Source organism: Oncorhynchus gorbuscha, linkage group LG01 (genome assembly GCF_021184085.1).
Source record: "Oncorhynchus gorbuscha isolate QuinsamMale2020 ecotype Even-year linkage group LG01, OgorEven_v1.0, whole genome shotgun sequence".
Taxonomy (NCBI): domain Eukaryota; kingdom Metazoa; phylum Chordata; class Actinopteri; order Salmoniformes; family Salmonidae; genus Oncorhynchus; species Oncorhynchus gorbuscha.
Genome location: NC_060173.1, coordinates 73,090,303 through 73,111,542, shown reverse-complemented (window position 1 = coordinate 73,111,542; position 21,240 = coordinate 73,090,303). Strand labels below are relative to the sequence as shown.

Below are 21,240 nucleotides of genomic sequence, written 5' to 3'. Positions count from 1 at the left end.
CCTTGACACTGTATAAAGTATTACATCAGTTTTATGATATGGAGCTGTGAACTGCCCATTTGGACTCGCAGGTGTTTGGCTTGCTTGTATGACATCAAAGCGGTATTTATTATAACCCTCGACGTCTCACCGTTCAAAATATACTGAGTCCTCGTAATTTACAGCCTTTCCCCTCACTCAGAAAACAAAAAATGTGCTAAAGTTGCCCAGGGAAGCGGGGGGGATTCGGGAAGCTTCTTGTCACAAGTGGTGCTCAAAATCAGATGGTCTGTTTGTCAAAATCCATACAGAGCTGTGAAGCGGAGACGCTGAGCTCTGACGTCATGTATAGCATGTAACTGCACTCCCACTGCATTTTCAACCCGTATACGGGTAGGAGTGTAAAGGTCTACCATCATTTGATTGAACATTCTACATTACCATTGAAATGATTGCGTCACAATACCAGGCAGCCATTGCGAGTGTACCCATTAGTTTGCCAGTCAAATTGCTAGGGTTAGCGGTTCCAAGCCCGTTCTATTATAAAAAGTTTTCTTAAACTGTTCTGACGTTTATTTTCATGACTGCCTTCATCCTTAACAGTCCGTTCATACGGTAATTGCGTCAGACCTACTCAGCGGTTTTGTTATGCTAACCTCAGAGGGGGAAAAAACATTCCCGTTGGATGATGGACTGGGAACAACAACTTTAAGACCTTTCAATCCCTTTCTACCTCTCTCTCTTTCTCCTGCAGGATAAGGATGCTAAGATGGCGTTCCTGCAGAAGGCCATGGACGTGGTAATGCTGGTGAGCGGCGAGCCCCTGTCGGCCAAGCCGGCACGCATTGTAGCCGGCCACGAGCCCGAGAAGACCAATGAGCTGCTGCAGGCTATAGCCAAGTGCTGCCTCAACAAGGTCTGTCTGCTTGGAATGATCCATCTTCATGTACAAACATACACACACACACACACACGGTCCACAAAAGGGCCTAAGCATGGGCTAATTCTTGCTGCAAATACCTTGGTCGTTTCTGGCGTACATTCACACTGGGGGGAAAAAATGTCACACATCAACATTAAAACAGAGTAATCCAGATAAAGGCCCTACATGTTTACGCTCACTATTGGTGCTCCTGGGTCTGAAGAGGATCATTCTAGTACATTTTAATTGGACCCAGCCAGTGTAAATAAAGGGCTTCGAGCTCAGGGGAACTCTGCCATGCCTCCCTGAGGTTTCATTGTAGCAGACTGTTCATACACATGTAGATTAGTCGAGTAGCTAGCATACACCGCATTGATTGTAACAAGGACCACAATGGAAATAAGTCTGTAGACTTTGTGTTTTTAATCCTCAATAGTTGATGTATTGTTGTACTCGAATGGCTGACGCAACTAGATATGTATGCTACATAGGTCTTTAAAAAATGTAATTAAATTAATTATTGACAGACCGGTGTGCAGGTTGTTCTGGATAAAGATTGATGTGTGCTAGTAATCTGCACTCCCCATACAATACATCACCTGGAAAGAAAATGAAAATCCCAATAAACAAACTTCCTGAAAATTCACACAGTATGGTAGAATGTGAGTTAACGATCATGACGGTCCCCTGTGTCATGTCGTCCCTAGCTGTCCAGTGAGGAGGCAGTGAAGCGGGTGCTGATGGGGGACAAGCTGGACCCCAAAGGGAAGGCCAGCACCTCCCGTTCCCAGGACAAGGAGAACCGGGAGGGACGAGAGCGCCACAGAGACCGAGAGGTGAGACCAGACACCTAGAACTCATCGAGTGGACGAGACTTATCCCCTCAGACCATTCTAATTCTATGGATATCTGTCACCACTAGTTTCTGTCATTCAAAAACCAGTTTCTCTTTTCAACTTTAACCTCTAACTGCATCAAGACTAGTCAAACAGGGGCCGTACTGCTGTGACTGTTTATTTTACCACAATGTGTTGAGGCTGGCGGGGATGGTGACAATGAAAGTGTGTGTGTCTCCCCAGGAGAGGAAGGAGATACGAGAGCACAGCGTCGGTGGAGGCCGGGAGAAGAAGGACCCGGACCAGCCCAAAGAGCAGGAGGACAGGCGAGGCAACAAGGAGAAGGAGTCCCACCGCGAGGGAGAGCGGTCGGAGAAGGCCCGCGAACGAGACCGGACCAAAGACCGCGACAAGGACAAGAGCCGGGACCGAGAGAGGGACAAAGACAAGAGAAGAGAGAAAGACGGGGAACGAGACAAGGAGAGGGAGAAGGACAGAGGCGGAGAGAAGAGCAAAGACAAGGAAACACACAGAGCGAGAGACCGATATAGGGAGGAAGATGGAGACAGGGATAAACGGCGAGAGAAGGGAGAAAGGGAGAAGGCGAGAGAGACCAGACACAAACAGGGGGAGGAGAAGACCAAGGTGCCAGAGAAAGGGGACAAAAAGGTAGGGGCATGTCAGTCATTCCATGGCTTTGTCCCATTTTAAATCCTTAGCGTAACAGTAGCAGCACGTGTTTCTATGAGATCCGTTGTGTGTGTTTTTAGGCCAGAGCATCAGAGGAGTCAAAACACCGACCACATCCAGAGGAGCCCAGTAAAACGACCAAACCTGAACCAGCGGTAAGCTCTCCCCTCTCTCCAATGAGCAGTATCTACTATTGTCAGTCATCATTTTGGGTGCGCGTAGAAAGGAGTCATGAGTAGGGCTGCGGTGTTCATTACATTTTGTCAGCCGGTTATTGTCATGCAAAAGGCTGCCGGTCTCATGGTAATTGAATGTTAGTTAAGATGAATATTGATTGTACCACTCATACAAGCTGCATACAAGCCTCTGATGAGCACCTTTGGAACATCTACATTTAAAACATTCTAGTGAATCTATTGAATATACACCGTCCCAATTAAATGAATTCTTTATTTTAGGCAGGTCTAAAGAAACATTATGATATGGAAATGTATTTCAGAGGAACAAAATTTAAGTTGGCCTACTGTAATCTGGTGATGCACCGTGCCATAGGCTGTAGGCTTGTTCATTTAGCAGACAAGATGTGCTTAAGTCCTGTGCCATTATTTTATATTATATGATTTTATAGTAAGAACAATATCATTGAACTGAGTGAAATAGAATGGATAATTTTCCCATTCTGGAGCGAGAGTGCACGCATATGAAGTGATCATTTGAAACAGGTTATATATGCTAGATTTAGTTATTTGGCAACTTCAGTGAATGATAGACACCTTGGAATGCCTTAGAAATAAAAAAAAATATATATATATGGGCTGCATGATGCATCCTATAGGCTATTGATGATTTAAAAGTCTCAACAACAAAAAGGCTTGCGCTCTGTTCCTTGCCTCAGGATGCACACGCTGTTCTCTCATCAAGTGATCATATTTTCATCCATCAGACTTCTCAATTTAATCTTGTTTTTATTAATATATAAAATTAGTTTTGATTTAATGTGGCCCGTTATCAAACGGTTAAGAGAAAAAAAAAAGACTGGAATGGTGAATAGAGGCCACTTTCCCACCGGAATGTTTTTTGCTCATGTTGAGTAGGCTACTCCGGTCATTTTGCTGTGCCACAGGTGATATTCCACTGTATGCCATGGGCTCTCCAACCCTGTTCCTGCAGCTACCCAGTGCTTAATTTGGGAAACCAAGTGAAATCTGTTCGGGAACAACTAAACATATTTCATTAAGCTCCCGAGTGGCGCAGCGGTCTAAGGCACTGCATCTCAGTGCTAGAGGAGTCACTACAGACCCTGGTTTGATTCCAGGCTGTATCACAACCGGCCGTGATTCGGAGTCCCATAGGGTGGCGCACAGTTGGCCCAGCGTCGTCCGGGCTAGGGTTTGGTAAGCCATCATTTGTAAATAATAATTTCTTAACTGACTTGCCTAGTTTAAATTTAAGAAAAATAAAAGCTGTTGACAGCCCCTCTCTCTCTGTGCTGAAGAAAGGAATGAAGGAGATGTGGTGAGATATTCTGTAGCTAAAGGTAATGTGCCAGTCGTAATTGTGAAGGGGAAAAAAGTCCTATTACTAGTTATTCAAAATCTAAAACAAATTCACTAATTGTTGGATAAATCTAAATGAGTTTAATTTAGGCTAAACCAACTGTACCAAAGATAGCTTTTTTAAAAATGTTTTCCTGCCATGTGTAATATATGGTTGGTTATGTATTGTATAACGGCATAATCATTATTTTAATTCAGGATTTTTTTTCGGGCTCATATATATATATATATGCCTATGGTTATGCATAATCTCTAATATGCATACGGGTGTTTTTGAATTATCACCTTAGAAAGATCTGTCCATTTCGTTCTGTTAGGCTTTGAAACATCATCCACGAGGACCATGTTTTAAACTCAGTTTTAACCTACTGTTGAACTTTCTTTCTTTAAATTGATCAATCACAGTGAGTTTTAAAAGCACATACTGTTTTGATGATAAATGTTTGGGATTTTTGAATGCGTTTGCGTTGATGTCGGAGCGAATAGAGGGACAATGGAGTCCTGAATACCAGGCCATTAGTGACCTGATGATTGTTAGCGAGTTGGGTACTACTAACACATTTTTTACTGCAGTCATGACTGCCCGTGTGGCGGTAATACGGTCAACAGCCCTAGTCATGAGTGCATTCAAGTGCGTGTGCCACTGAATATTTTCTTCACAATAGACAAACGTAGGCTCATTCTGTTCAGAACAACCCAGGGTATGTCGCAATGTCACATCAAACATTGTGATCAAACGTTGACACTGTATATGACATGAGTTTTATGATATAGAAATGTGAAGTCAAAGCAGTATTTATTATAATCCTCAATGTCTCATCTTTCAAAATCCATAGTCCTCCTAATTTACAGCATTTGTCTCACTCAGACAAGAAAACATTTGTAAAGGTTGCCCAATTAGTAGGAGCGATGGGGGTCACTTTTCTCGTGGGGTGCTCAATTTCACAACGACTGTCAATCAAAACCCATAGATCACTGCGAAGTAAAGAGACACAACTCTGACGTCATGTATTGCATGTTACTGTACTGCCACTGCGTTCCAATTTAGGTGTTTATCAGTGCCCAAATCTGCCATTTTCAACCCATGTACGGGTAAGAGTGTAAAGGGCTAAGGCTTGCCCTATTGCCTAGGGCAAGTGAACTGAGCAGTCATACAAGTTGAGCCTGCTCTGAGATTGTTGAGCCTGTTCTGAGATTGTTGAGCCTGCTCTGAGCTTTCCCCATTTGGGTAGGTGATCGAATAAAAGAATGAATACAACCAAACTGCAAAGAATTCTAGTTGCCTGAAACTTATATGTTTGGTTCCTCTCCATTGTTTCAGTGAAAGACAAACAATTTGTGGCATTTTATGGCAGTCGGCAAGTTAAGCCTGCTGAGTTTTTTTTACTGATAATCAAAATACAAAGAATACGGTTACGTATTACGTTACAGCCTTATTTAAATAAGTATCCCAAATTCTTGGGTATGATGCTACAAGCTTGATACACATGTATTTGGGGAGTTTCTCCCATTCTTCTCTGCAGATCCTATCAAGCTCTGTCAGGTTGGATGGGGAGTGTACAGCAAGTACAGCTATTTTCAGGTCTCTCCAGAGCTGTTAAATCGGGGCTCTGGCTGGACCACGAAAGGAAATTGAGACTTGTCCTGAAGCCACTCCTGCGTTGTCTTGGCTGTGTGCTTAGGGTCATTGTCCTGTTGAAAGATGAACATTTGCCCCAGTCTGAGGTCCTAAGCGCTCCGGAGCAGGTTTTCATCAAGGATTTCTGTGTATTTTGCTCCGTACATCTTTGCCTCAATCTTGACTAGTCTCCCAGTCCCTGCCGCTGAAGAAGAACCTCACAACATGATGCTGCCACCACCATGCTTCACCGTAGGGATGGTGCCAGGTTTCCTCCAGACGTGACGCTTGGCATTCAGGCCAAATAGTTCAATCTTGGTTTGATCAGACCTGAGAGTGTTTAGGTGCATTTTGGCCAACTCCAAGCAGGCTGTCATGTGCCTTTTACTGAGGAGTGGCTTCTGTCTGGCCACTCTACCATAAAGGCCTGATTGGTGGAGTGCTGCAGAGATTGTTGTCCTTCTTGAAGGTTCTCCCATCTCCACATAGGAACTCTGGAGCTCTGTCAGAGTCACCATCGGGTTCTTGGTCACCTCCCTGACCAAATCCTTCTCCCCCGATTGCTCAGTTTGGCCGGGCGGCAAGCTCAAGGAAGAGTCTTAGTGGTTCCAAACCTCTTCCTTTTCAGAATGATGGAGGCCACTGTGTTCTTGGGGACCTTCAATGCTGCGGAAATGTTTTGTTACCCTTCCCCAGGTCTGTGCCTCGACACAATCCTGTCTCGGAATTCTTTCAACCTCATAGTTTATGCTCTGACATGCGCTGTCAACTGAGGGACTTTTATATAGACAGGTGTGTGCCTTCCCAAATCATGTCCAATCATTTCAATTTACCACAGGTGGACTCCATTCAAGTTGTAGAAACATCTCAATGATAATCAATTGAAACAGGATGCACCGGAGGTCAATTTCGAGTCGCATAGCAAAGGGTTTGAATACTTATGTAGAAATACCTTATTTATTTGTTATTTTTAATACATTTGCTAAAATGTCACTTTGTCATTATGGGGTATTGTGTATAGATTGCTGAGGAATTAGTTTTATTTAATCCATTGTGGAAAAAGTCAAAAGGTCTGAATTACTTTCCGAAGGCACACGAACCGCCGCCCACTTTGAGCAAGTCATGAATGTATTGATGTGAAATGCCTGGGTTTGCCTGGGATCTCTAGGTAAACGGGCCAGCCTTGGAAAGGGGGTTGGGCCTTTTTGCGGCAAGCTTGTAAGGCCCTGATTGTCCGAAACGGTTCAAGCAACTTGTCTCCATTTGTCCTTCTTCGTAGTTGTCTGTTACCCGGTGACTTGTCGTGTAGTCCTGAACCGTTCTGATTTTCCCTCCATTCGCCCTGGATCGACTAGCCAGCCGTATCGAAGGTTCCCCAATAGGGTGATGAGAGTAGCGTAATACGATGGTTTGAGCAGAGCAACCGGATGGTCCTACTTAAATTAGCTTTTGAAGATACCTTATCGGCTTCACGGCCTTCGTCAGAACCTTTGGGATTTTTAAAATGTGGCTAATTTAAAGAACTCACAAAAGCTCTGACGAAGGCCTTGAGGCCAATACGTAAAGCTTATTAAGGAGCAGTGATACTATCAAGAGCAGTGTGTGTGCGGGTTTCTCCTTTTTTTTCATATTATTCAACTGTTGCCATGAACTTGCAAAAAAGTTAGCTCAGATGTGCAAGTGCCACTATTGGCTAAACGGGATAAATAAATTATTTGATAAACACTTGTTCATTGACTTAGTGAAATGATTCACATACGCAATAACCTCATATGGGGTTACTGACCACTATTCATTGAATTTATAATTAATAATAAGTGTGGATTTATTTGGCCTTTGGGAGAGCACAGCGCACATGGAAGAAAACAGCCGCGGGAAGGGTGCTGGAGGTTCTGCAGGTAAATTGAAATAAATGTACCATGTTATATAATTAAATGACTCATGTCTGTACAGAAATGAATTAATTCATTGAAATTACTACACCAGAGAGCATAATTTACCCGGAGAGGATCAATTGCTTATTTAAAGAAATGGTGGATTGTGTTGTATCACATCACGAGCGCGTAGGCCTACAGTCAGGCTGCACGCGCGACATATCAAACAGCTGATTAGTTGTGGCTGTCAATGAACAGCAGGCCACAGCTAAAAGGCCTTTCACAATATTTTAAAATACCATTTCTGTCATTTCCTCATTGTGCAATCTGTCTCCACTCTTTTCATTGGCCTATGCTATTGTTTGCATTTAAGACAGGGTCATTTGTTTCATTGCTCTCAGTATGTCAGTATACCGATTGCCTACTGTGATTATGACTGCGGACGATAGTACTTCATTGCCCCCTAGCATTCATACGCAATAGGACCATATTCCGCATTGTGAATTCACATGGAATGTTAGGAATATTTCTTAGCGTTTTAACGGAAAACCGATTTTAAAGAATTGCAGTTTGACATGCATACTGAGCATGCCCCCATCCATATCGACGGGCCTGTAGTAGAGCGAGTAGAGAGCATCAATATCCTCAGTGTCAATATTACTAAGGTATAAACATGGTCCACACGCACCAACACAGTTGTGAAGAAAGGCACGACAACGCCTCTTCCCCCTCAGAAAAGATTTGGCATGGGCCCTCAGATACTTAAGAAGTTATACAGCTGCACCATTGAGAGCAACTGGATTGGCATCATGGCAACTGCACTACAGAGGTGTGTACGGCCCAGTACATCATTGGGACCAAACTCCCTCCCATCCAAGACCACTATATCAGGCGGTGCCAGGAGATCTCAAAACACTGCACGACAAGCAATACCGATGCACCAAGTCTGGATCGAACAGAACCCCCAAGCAATAAGACTGCTACATATTTAACCAAATAACTACCCGGACTATCTACGTTGACCCTTTTTGTCACTAACTTTTTTGACTCCTCACTTATGCTGCTGCTACTGTTTATTATCTATCCCGTTGTCTAGTCACTAACCCTACCTATATGTACATATCTACCTCAATTACCTTGTACCCCTGCACATCGACTGCACTAGTACCCTGTGTATATAGCTAAGTTATATATATGTTTATTCCTTGTTATTATTTTTCTATTGTTTTTCTCTGCGTTGTTGGGAATGGCCCATAAGTAGGCATTTCACTGTTGTTTACGAAGCGTGACAAATCAAATTTGATCCATTTATTTGTATCAATCTTTGCTGTAATTGCTCTGTCTGGTTTTGTGTTGGTGGATGCTAAATCGCTCGCTTGCTTCATTTCAAGGGCTCTTCAGCTTTGCTTGTTGCTAGGATGGAATACATCAGATTAGGATTGAGGTCCATTGTAGCTCAGTTAGTAGAACATGGTGCTTGTAACGCCAGGGTAGTAGGTTCGATTCCTGGGACCACCCATATGTAAAATGTATGCACGCATGACTGTAAGTCACTTTGGATAAAAGTGTCTGCTAAATTGCATATATAGGTTTTTGATCCAAATTTTTCAAAAACTGCTGTAATTTGTAAGTCGCTCTGGATAAGAGCGTCTGCTAAATGACTTAAATGTAAATGTAATCTACAGCACTCTTCATTCAGTAAAACCAGGAGGTTAAACCACCAGAGATGGAAAAAGAAGTCTCCACAATTTCTCAGACTACTATAGACTCTCACCACATTCATGAACTGATGTTGAATGTGCTTTGGTTGTGTGACAGATTTGACTTAGCTTCCATAGACCACTCGTGCTAGTACCGCATGGCCATAGACCAGATCGAAATTGCCATCCATAGAAATAGACACATTTGGCTTTTTACATATTCGAGAATATTATATTATACTTATGTAGGCTATTTCTATGGTGCTATCAGTGTGATAATGGTTGATTTCTGTGCTCCTTTACCACTGGAAGCTTCCACTGGAGTCTGTTGATACAGCTGAAGAGGTATCTCTTCCGTGTCCTTCTAGCCTAATGCCCCCTAGTCTAGCTCGCTAGAGCTATAAAGCATAGAACTGGGAAGGGTAAACTGGCTAGTACGGTATGAGTGTTTTCCGTGGGAGTTTACTACGGTTGCCTAGCGTAGCTGACCATGCTTTGGAAATAGTGCTATGCCATTTACCACAGGAGCTTGGTTTCCTACTGCTTTACTTCCATTGTAGCGCCGTTTGGTGGAAGTTTCGGACACGCCTGGATTCAATTGCTAATCAAATGTTTACCCTGTGTTTTTCTTTTTTTTAATAGGCCGCAGAAGTCACAGACAAGCAGGTAACCTCTTATTTTCAAAACGGGGCTTCCTATGTCCTTTTTCTAAGAATGACCCTGCGTGTTTATAAGTGTGTGTGCACTCATAAACATGAATGGGACACACTTATTCAGTCATCCTCTCTTGTACTCTCCTCATCTCCTCCTCTCCTCAGTCTGACAGTCCAGCCAGAATACCCCGGCCTTCATCTGCTAAGGGGCAGAGGCGCATGCCCAAAGCAGGAACCCAACAAGGTAAAAACCTCTCTGCTCCTCTCAAATATCCCAGCTTTCTAGCCTTTCACTAAAGTCATACTTCTGTTTACAGAATAATATGAGTAGAGAGAAGAAAAAAAATCTAATACTTTTTTTGTCGTCTCTTTTCCAGAAGAGTCTGACGGTGAAGGAGGTGAGTATTTCGCTCACTGCACCTATACCATCTCTCAGTAGATGGCGCTGGTGTCTTTTTCATTTAGTGATCCAGGGTGGACATTTTTTATGTGTCTCTGTTCTATAAGCCTTAGCCATCAGCATTTCTTACTTTCAAGTCCATCGATTGTAAGTTCCAATGAAAGATGTGAGTTCTCATGTCAGCATCACCTTGTGTTGTTGTAGATGGAGACACTCCATTGGCAGAGAGGCCAGTCCCCCTGGAGAACGGCGATGCCACAGACGCAGTGCCAGCCCACATGGCCCACAGGTCTGTGTGGCGTTTGACCGTTGATTTAAGCAAATTAGCAGGGTTTGAGGGGCATGGCCTAACATTTTTATTTTTGGTCAACCAGCCACTGTTTCAGGTCGATTTAAAAAATAAATAAAAACATTTACAGCAAAAATATTTTTGGGTCCATAATTACATTTTTAAAATAATAATTTAAAAAAAACAGATGACCATGCTTTGTAATGTTTCTAAAACAAGAAATGTATTGGTAAGGAAGTAATTTCATTTTAGCCAAAATATCAGATGAGACAAAATGTTCAGCTGCTCCTTTGAGGGCGGTAGGTTACCGTGGTAAGGGGGCCACTCAAGATGTCTTTGTGTGTGTGAGATTTTGGAACTGAGTAGTAGATGCGTCTCTTTATCAGTTGAAGCAGCAGACTCAATCAAACATGGAAAAACAACCGAGCTTATGAACAAAACATTTGAAATAGTCAAGAAATATGAGGACAGTCTTACTTTTGTAGACTTCCGAGTAAATTAGACCAACTGTTAAGCCTGTGTGCAGCGCCTCCAAAAATAAATCTATCTGCACTTAACTCCCTGCACACAGCTCCCCAGCCATGCGCTGTTGCAGTTATGAAACAAAAGGGCAGAAATACTTTGAACAGCTACTGCAGCATTTCTCTGCTATACATCACAACTTGCACATGTGCCCTTACTTGGCTTTTGACATGTAATGCTCGCAATATAGAGCCCTGCAAATTGACCACCCACCTAAGTGTCTGGTGAAATAGACATTCGTACCCGCCAATACCTCAAATCTACCCACATTTGTCAAGTGTTAATTGTATGCCCTGTTGAGGGCACCGCTCAATTTGCACAGTCAGCAACAATTGAAATGGTCTCTCCCATAACCTCACTGCTTAAAACTGAAGTTTTGGCCAATTTCTTCTCTGTGGGATAGAAAGAGTTTCGAAACATGCTACAAAAACAAAACTCCATTCACTGATGCAAACCCTCCACTTTCTCCTTTTTGATCAACCCGCCGCACTCAACGGGCGCACTTAACACTGGCTGTGTCCCAAATGGCACCCTATTCCCTACAGAGTGCCCAGGTCAAAAGTAGTGCACTAAATCTAGTGAATAGGGTGTCATTTGGGACGCAGCCCTGTGTATTCTCAACCCCCTCATTACATTTGATTAGCCACTTTCTCTCTCTTTTACACCACAACAAATTGCTCTGCTAGTCCCCACTCTCAATTACATTCTTCTCAGCGTAACATCAAACACATGCTATCCCATGGTAGACTGAGTGACTGACTGAATGGTTAGTGTTGCAACCGAGGTCCCAATAGAGTAGGGTTTCTCAACTCTCGTTCTGGGGACCACTCTTATTTTCATGTTCTCACTACAACCAGCTACTCCAATTAGACTGAATGAACTGGCTAGTATGTGAATAATTGTTCTAACTAAATGCAGTAACTTTTCACACTGTCCTGATCCTATCTATCTGGCTTTGAATATCTGTGATTCGTTGAAGACGTGATTCCCAGAGTTTCTTGGTTAAATGGTTATTCTGAACCAACCAATCTGATGGCTTATTCCTGGTGTTGAATTGATGCTCAATTCGAGTACAGTACAGCATACACAGTGTGTCCCCATGATCAGCTTTGAGAGACCCTGCTATGTATAATATTGGTGGATATTGGTGAGAGAGAGTGGGGTTTACTGACTGTTAAAGGAATTTCCAGGTGAACAGAAAGGAGAGCAGTAGAGGATATATGGTCTATCATAAATCAAGTTGGTTTAATACAAGTTGCAACATGGAAAACACCCTCCAGCATAGAAAATGTCTAACGGGCTCTCTAATCACACAGTACAAAATGTTCTGTAAATACCACCCAGAGAGGCTTGTACAAAGTCACAACAAAAGACTGTGACTGTGCCAGCTGCTACAGAATCAAACAATGTTCATAAGGTCATCAATATAATATCAGTGTGCCGTTTGTTAAGTGTACCGTCAGCCTGACATCAATCACTATCGACAGAATGAGTTTAATAAATAACAGTCTAGAGTCAAGTGACCATCAACCCGTGTCACAAATAGAACAATTGAAATGTGTGTTACAGAAAGGGAAAACATATAAATATGCTAAGCATTGTGTTATTTACTCTTAACTAAATATGAACTTTATTAATCTTAAATATTCCCCATTACTCTGGCTGTGGCTGATCATTCATTAGTGTGGCTTGACTTTCTCATCTTCCCAACCAGCAACCGAAGGATACCTCGGCCCAACAGCGCACGGCCTGCCCCTCCTCGGTTCAAGAGGCAGGAGAGCTATGCTGACGTGACCCCGGCTGAACGGTGACCTCCCTTCATACTTTTTACTTCCTGTGTCACTATGAATGATACAGTTGTCAGCATAGCAGCACTGCATTCAGGTCACATTTTGGAACTTTTCAAAATGTATGATTTAGCGAAAACATGTAGATTTAGGACTCACGTCAGCTCTATTCCATGACATTTCTATCTGCAAAGTTTCACAATGTTTAGCAACTGAACCCGGGCCCGAGAAAATTATACAGTGGGGCAAAAAAATATTTAGTCAGCCACCAATTGTGCAAGTTCTCCCACTTAAAAAGATGAGGCCTGTAATTTTCATCATAGGTACACTTCAACTATGACCGACAAAATGAGAGAGAAAAATTCCAGAAAATCACATTGTAGGATTTTTTTATGAATTAATTTGCAAATGATGGAGTGTGACTGTTTGAGGTTGTGGACAGGTGTCTTTTATACTGATAACAAGTTCAAACAGGTGCCATTAATACAGGTAACGAGTGGAGGACAGAGGAGCCTCTTAAAAAAGAAGTTACAGGTCTGTGAGAGCCAGAAATCTTGCTTGTTTGTAGGTGACCAAATACTTATTTTCCACCATAATTTGCAAATTAATTCATTAAAAATCCTACAATGTGATTTTCTGGATTTTTTTTCTCATTTTGTCTGTCATAGTTGAAGTGCACCTATGATGAAAATTACAGGCCTCATCTTTTTAAGTGGGAGAACTTGCACAATTGGTGGCTGACTAAATACTTTTTTGCCCCACTGTATGTGCTTTGCTCCATTGCCCCCTCTAAGCCCTATGTGTGTGTTGCAGGCTGACTAGTGCCAAGCCCCCGGCAGCTGTCATAATGGAGGGGAAGAAGCTCTCTGAGGATGAGGAGGAGGATGAAGATGAGCAGTTTGTGGTGCAGGAGGCTGCCCCTCCCCCCGACCTGCCCGACATAGAGATGGTGAGGGAGCACATACAGTTGAAGTCGGAAGTTTACTTGCATTTAAACTCAGTTTTTCGTAATTCCTGACATTTAATCCGAGTAAAAATTCCCTGTCTTAGGTCAGTTAGGATCACCACTTTATTTTAAGAATGTGAAATGTCAGAAAAGTAGGAGAGAGAGTAATTTATTTCAGCTTTTATTTCTTTCATCACATTCCCAGTGGGTCAGAAGTTTACATACACTCAATATGTATTTGGTAGCATTGCCTTTAAATTGCTTAACTTGGGTCAAACGTTTCGGCCATTTGCCACCAAGCTTTAACTTCCTGACTGTCTTGAGATGTTGCTTCAATATATCCACATAATTTTCCAGACTCATGATGCCATCTATTTTGTGAAGTGCACCAGTCCCTCCTGCAGCAAAGCACCCCCACAACATGATGCTGCCACCCCCGTGCTTCACAGTTGGGATGGTGTTCTTCGGCTTGCAAGCTTCCCCATTTTTTCTCCAAACATAACGATGGTCATTATGGCCAAACATAACGATGGTCATTATGGCCAAACAGTTCTATTTTTGTTTCATCAGACCAGAGGACATTACTCCAAAAAGTACGATCTTTGTCCTCATATGCAGTTGCAAACCTTAGTCTGGCTTTTTTTATGGTGGTTCTGGAGCAGTGGCTTCTTCCTTGCTGAGCGGCCTTTTAGGTTATGTTGATATAGGACTCGTTTTAATGTGGCTATAGATACTTTTGTACCTGTTTCCTCCAGCATCTTCACAAGGTCCTTTGTTGTTGTTCTGGGATTGATTTGCACTTTTCGCACCAAATACGTTCGTCTCTAGGAGATAGAATGCCTCTCCTTCCTGAGTGGAATGAAGTCTGCGTGGTCCCATGGTGTTTATACTTGCGTACTATTGTTTGTACAGATGAAGGTGGTACCTTCAGGTGTTTGCAAATTGCTCCCAAGGATGAACCAGACTTGTGGAGGTATACAATTTTTTTCTGAGGTCTTGGCTGATTTCTTTTGAGTTTCTCATGATGTCAAGCAAAGAGGCACTGAGTTTGGAGGTAGGCCTTGAAATACATCCACAGGTACACCTCCAATTGACTCAAATGATGTAATTTAGCCTATCAGAAGCTTCTAAAGCCTTGACATCATTTTATGGAATTATCCAAGCTGTTTAAAGGCACAGACAACTTAGTGTATGTAAACTTCTGACCCACTGGAATTATAAGTGAAATAATCTGTCTGTAAACAATTGTTGGAAAAATGACTTGTGTCATGCACAAAGTAGATGTCCTAACCGACATGCCAAACTATAGTTTGTTAACAAGAAATTTGTGGAGTGGTTGAAATACACTTAGGTTGGAGTCATTAAAACTCGTATCTAAACTTCTGTTACGTTATGAAAAATAGTTTTGAGAATGCCATACCTCTATTAGTTTTTGCACATCCAGGTCCAAGCTCTCATGGTTCAATGTTTGAAGTGAAACATATAGAAACATATTTCAGGCCCTAAAATGGATAACTATTATAAGTTGCAACCAAGAGAAGAGGGCATCAGCATTGTTCATTCTAAATATTTTTAATTGTCACGCCACTATTTTGTTCTCTACAGGATCCTTCAGTGGGACTTCAAGGCGATGAGAAGCATGGTAAGCAATTTTGCAAGCCAAACAATCACTTCATTTGATCTTGTAGGTGCTAAGAATTCTAGTACGTATTTCTACAACTTGGTTTATATCAATTGGGACTGTAAATTACCAACACTTTTAAAACTCCTGCACCTTGTTTATCCACAGGTGGGCTGGTGAAAAAAATCCTTGAAACCAAGAAAGACTTTGAAACATCACCATCATCTCCAAAGTCCAAAGACCAGGTAAGATGTAGTGATCTTGATCTCCACTAGAGGGCAATGCAATGACGCCATAACGACTGACAACTCTCATTCCTCTCCTGTGACTCAGTTCTAGATGTTTCCGTATCTCTCAATCAGCGTACAAACTGTTATTTCTGGAAATTCAGTACCTTAGGGATGTGGGGTTACAAAACCGAAAGCATACAGTCTATTAGCTAAAGAAAGCATATCGCAAATGGAGTGAAGTGTAATTGCACAAACCTATTGAAAATCTTGATCACTTCAGTGGAGCTCGAGAAACAACAACATTGTTGATTGCATCAGCGAGATGTCTCAACCCTTTGTGTACTAATTTAATGCATAATCGTTTCACATTTTGTGTTTTGTAAGTGTTATTGGCTGAGAAAGTGTTGCAAAAAGCTATCTAAATTAGGCTTATCTAGCGCCATGTCACAACAACCAGTTTGAAAGTATATAGATATATTTATTTTTCCCATCCTGACCGAATTGTATAATTTATAATGGAAAATGGATTTGAATGAGCTGCATCGATTTAAAGGCCCAGTGCAGTAAACATGTTGGCTTGAAGTGAGTACAGGCTTAACTGAATGAACAACTGAAACGAAAATGCAAATTTGAAAGTTTAGTAAATAGTTTGAGAGATGGCCTTGTCTCCAATAAACGTCCCCCATAGCCAGATGCCGGGATGGCAGGTAGCCCTATGCTGGGCAGCTGGCATCGAAACTCACCAGCTGGGAGAAAGAGGTTTTGATGACAGCCTTGAGGTGGATGGTCGGCGATGATAGTTTGCTGTAAGACGCAAGTGAGAGTAATGAGGGGTAAGCCATCATTTAAATACATCACAAGATGTATGCCCATTAGTGAATGGAGAGCAAGGTGATTGCCCATAGCAGTGGCGGTCGATGCCGTTTAAGATGAGGGCGGATGACTTTTTTATTTTTTATTATTATTATTATTATATATATATATATATTTTTTCTATTATGAGCATGGCCTTATTTCTATTACAGCATATTGGATCACTGTCATTCATATTCCATTCACCCAGATCAATTTAGCTACATGATGCTCAAATTTTCCCTACACCCATCATCAGGTTTCTACAACCTACCCTATGAATTAATGTTTACAACAGGTCACGAGAAAAAGTCAAGGATGACCGTGCCATTCAATACCTCCTTGCACACTCTTGCCTGCATCTAGCTGATCTAGGGTGTAATCATTAGTCCAACAGTTGCAAATGAGAGTTTCTATTGGACAAATTCAGATATGTTTATCCCTTTTTGGTTCTGTTTGCTTCCGTTTTTAAGAAACGTTTTCAACAGAGTCGGCTCAGAATGAATACACCCCTGATCACACTCAAACACAGCTCACTTTCATAGCACTTTCATAGCAGCCACATATAAACAGCATGATCACATAATTCCTTCTCTACGCGCTTTCCTCCTCTCACTTTTTCACTTCGCTTGTGGACTTCAGTGTACAACAAACTTTCCAAGCCAAACCTTCATATCATAACCGTTAACTGCTATAAACAGCCTGCATCGTTGTCACCATATTAGCTAACGTCATAGTCAACATGGCTACTAGAATCCTTTCAGTAATAGATTCATTCTCTGATCATTTGATTGGGTGGACAACATATCAGTTCATGCTGCACGAGCTCTGATAGGTTGGAGGGCGTCCTCCAAAAGTTGTCATAATTGCTGTGTATGTCTATGGAAGGGGGTGAGAACCAGGAGCCTCCTAGGTTTTGTATTGAAGTCCATGTAAGCATTTCACTGTAAGTTCTACACCTGTTGTATTTGGCGCATGTGACAAATAACATTTGATTTTACAGAGTGCTGGCGAGGCTACTGTAGACCTTCATTGCGAAACAATGCATTATTTGGTGACGTGAATACATTTTGTATAGTTTTATCTAAAAAGCATAACTTTTCGAGTGTTTCACTTTTTATTTTAAATGAAATTCACTGATGGTCTTCTCCTTCCTCCTCTGCAGAGACTCCACTGGCCCATAGGTTATTTAACAAGCATGGTGAAGTTGCATTATTCAGCTGTGCTCATTGGCGATTAATAGGGTAATAGGTAACTGACATTCTGCACGTGGCTAATTGACAGTAAAGGATGGAAGAGTGACATGACGCTGTGCTGTTGATGAAGATTTGTACACATCACAGACACAAATTCCAGCTGTGATAAAGGGTGCAATGTGAGTTATTTTGTAGGCCGAGGATAAGCATTCAGGCCAGCCTTACTGATTTGAACTTAAGTTAAAGGAGTGGTTTACTATTTCTGAAGACCATCTCTATTTTTGACGTAAATGGCATGTTATAGAAGGGTGCAGATACTATTTTTGTTTTTGAGAAACTTACCCCAGCTGTGATAGGCTTCGTCATTGCTCGCTGTGCACTGTGGAGGCAACCAAAAAGACATGAACAAAAGCACCCAAATAAAGTGGGTCTGAAATTGACACCCTTGGTAAAGATGAACAAAAAGTATTTTAAAAATACTGAGCTATATTGAATGCTAAATTTATTTGAGAAATTGTTATTTTATACTAATACGATTGCTCAGAGAAAATGGAGCTCTTTGGTCACGCACACCTATGGTAGGTTTGGTGTTGAAATGAGAATGCATGAGCAGAAAACAACCCCATACTTACTGTAAAATATGGTGGTGGATCTTTGTTATGGAGTTATTTTGCTTCCACTGTTCCTAGGGCTCTTGTTAAGGTCAACGGCATCATGTACTTTACCCAGTACCAGGATATTTTAGCCAAAAACCTTGTTGCCTCTGCCAGGAGGCTGAAACTTGGCCGCTAGTTGATCTTCCAGCAAGACAACCCCAAACACACCTAAAAATGTCCAAAGACATGCTTAATTGGCCACAACATCAACCTTCTGCAATGCCAATCTCTGTCTCCTGACCTGAAAACCATGGAAATCCTGTGGTTTAAATTGACGAGGTCAGTCCATGAGGGCAGATGAAGGATTTCAAGTATCTGGAAAGATTCTGAAAGGGGGATTGGTCTAAGATCCTTCCCAATGTGTTCTCCAATCCCATAAAACATTTTAGAAAAAGTATGTGTTATACTCGGAAGGTGAAAGGCATTGTAAAAAGGGCTGTCAAATAATTTGAGAAATAAATATATTACTTGTTAAATTTAGTTCTCTGAGCAATTGTATTAGTATAAAATATATATATTTTAAACGGAGCATACAATATGCATTGAGTGTACTCAACATTAGGCACACCTTCCTAATATTGAGTTGCACACGTTTGCCCTCACAACAACCTCAATTCGTCGGGGCATAGACTACAAGCTGTCAAAGGCATTCCAGGGATGCTGGCCCATGTTCACTTCAATGCTTCCCACAGTTTTGTCAATTTGGCTGGATGTCCTTTGGGTGGTGAACCATTCGTAATACACACGGGAAACTGTTGAGCGTGAAAAACCTAGCAGCGTTACAGTTCTTGACACACTCAAACCACTGCGTCTGGCACCTACTACTGTACCCGGTTCAAAGGCACTTACATATTTTGTCTTGCCCATTCACCATCTGAATGGTACACATACACAATCCATGTCTCAATTGTCTTAAGGCTTAAAAATCCATCTTTAACCTGTCTCCTTCCCTTCATCTATACCAGTGTTCACCAACTGGTCGATCTCCAAGGGAATCCCAGTTGATCACCAAACATTTCTGTAAAAACAACAAGCCCTAGTGGTGGGAAGGCAAAGTGTTCCCATTTTTAAACCATTTCATGAGTCTGAAGGTAGCACTCTGCCTACCCGGTAGGCCCGGAGAGCAAATCAAGTGCACCTTATTGACCTAGTGCTAGCCAATCAGATAGCTCAGAACAGTGTCTGCACAGTTTCCTCGAGCCAAAGACTGTAAAAAAAAAAAGCATTGAACGCACAGCAAAGTTGCTACTGTGAGATTTTCAAAACTTTTAAAACCATGACTAGAGAGAGACTCAACATTTACAGCAAAGAGCTTCTGTGTTTATGAGTAAGTTCCTATTTACGTTGTTATTCAGCACTGTCAACACTTTTATACGCCATAGAATGGGCCTTCTCCTTACTTCCACTCAAGATACAACCAGCACTGCAGCTGCAATGAATGACTATAGCAAAGTGCTCCGATAAGCTTACGCTGTTATTATTAGGGACTGGGGGCCTTTTTTAATATCAAGGAATATTTCACTTTCTCTGGTCATAGGAGTAACAGCGTGAGGCAGAAATGATACAGTGCGAGTTTCGCGATCAGCTGAAAGACTGTGTCCTCTTCCCTCGGAGAGAGAGAGAGAACGGCGGGACGGTGAGTCGAGGGAGAGGCAGCCTCGCCGCTGCTCCCTCCCTCCCCTCAGACTGGCCATCAGATGTAGAACATCAGTCCAGTAAAAAATGTAAAAAGCTAAATATGCTCAGTCAACTGTGCCTCACAAGTAATCAACAAAGTATCTATTACCAGTGTGATCAAATACAGTAACACACTTTTTAAAAATATTATTTCAAAATGGTCTAAGAACAACATTGGCAGGGAATAGCCAGTCATGCTGTATTGGGCTTATAGTCTACTGCGCATACTTCATTACTACAGAACTGTTTTTAATTGGTTAATGTTGATTAAAGAAATCTGAGCGGTAGATCTCGACTTTCAATTTGACTCAGAAAATGATCTTGACTCAAAGGTTGGTGAACACTGATGTTGAAGTGGATGTAACCGGTGACATAAATACGGGATCATAGCTTTCACATGTATTCACCTGGTCAGTGTATGTCATGGAAAGAGCAGGTGTTCCTATTGTTTTGTACATTCAGTGTAGCTCAGTATTTGAATTATTGAATACAGTCATTTTTGCTTTTTCAACAGTGTTAATCATTTCAGATCCCACAAGACGCCCTTTTAGAAACAAACACCTTCTCAGTACAGCGATGTAGGTCTTAAGATGGTGTACACGTGAAATTGTGTCATTCCAAACTTAATCCGCAACGTTATGTTCCATTTTTGTGCGACTCTAGAGGTTTCTTCTACCAGCTGTGCTGCACAGGCTACACAGAGAAGCAGCACAGCTGTTAGAGGGGAAAGTTGCTCGAGTTGCATAAAATTGAAGTTCGGAATGACACAATTTCATGTGTACAACATCTAAAGACCTACATCGCTACACTGAGAGAGTGTCTGTTTCTAAGCTGACATATTTGGGTGTTTTGGAGCTTTTGTTCATGTCTTTTGGTCACAGCACAGTGCACAGTGCACAGCCAGGAAGCCTTTTGCGGCTGGGATAGGGTTCTCAAAAACAAGTGAAATCAAAGTGTCTGCACCCTTCTATAACATGCCATTTACATCATTTTTAGATTTCCTTCAGAAATAGTAAACCACTCCTTTAACTACATTGCATGCCCATTGTGGAGTAATTTAAGAGTCTTCCCTGGAAATAAATCCTCCCTTTGGGGGCACACTGCATCCCACTACCTTGTCCTCCTGCCCTACCTCTCCCTGTGCTTCAACCATAAACTGTTGTCTCCACATTTCATAATGGATAGGCTTTTCATTACTTCGAACATGACTTCCAGTCTGATGTAACGTATTGCTAC

At 41.9% G+C, this 21,240-nt stretch overlaps 1 protein-coding gene across 1 annotated transcript in view; it reads left to right on the top strand.

Annotated features, from left to right (window-relative positions):
• Positions 1-21,240, top strand: part of traf3ip1 (TNF receptor-associated factor 3 interacting protein 1) — a 37,596-nt gene that overhangs the window by 5,845 nt on the left and 10,511 nt on the right. Inside the window, exons 3-14 of the mRNA XM_046330086.1 lie at positions 734-895; positions 1,609-1,737; positions 1,981-2,406; positions 2,508-2,582; positions 9,818-9,841; positions 9,994-10,072; positions 10,206-10,226; positions 10,433-10,517; positions 12,754-12,846; positions 13,640-13,775; positions 15,378-15,414; positions 15,562-15,638. Of these exons, the coding sequence (XP_046186042.1) occupies positions 734-895; positions 1,609-1,737; positions 1,981-2,406; positions 2,508-2,582; positions 9,818-9,841; positions 9,994-10,072; positions 10,206-10,226; positions 10,433-10,517; positions 12,754-12,846; positions 13,640-13,775; positions 15,378-15,414; positions 15,562-15,638 (1,344 nt within the window). The remainder of the gene's footprint in view (positions 1-733; positions 896-1,608; positions 1,738-1,980; positions 2,407-2,507; positions 2,583-9,817; positions 9,842-9,993; positions 10,073-10,205; positions 10,227-10,432; positions 10,518-12,753; positions 12,847-13,639; positions 13,776-15,377; positions 15,415-15,561; positions 15,639-21,240) is intronic.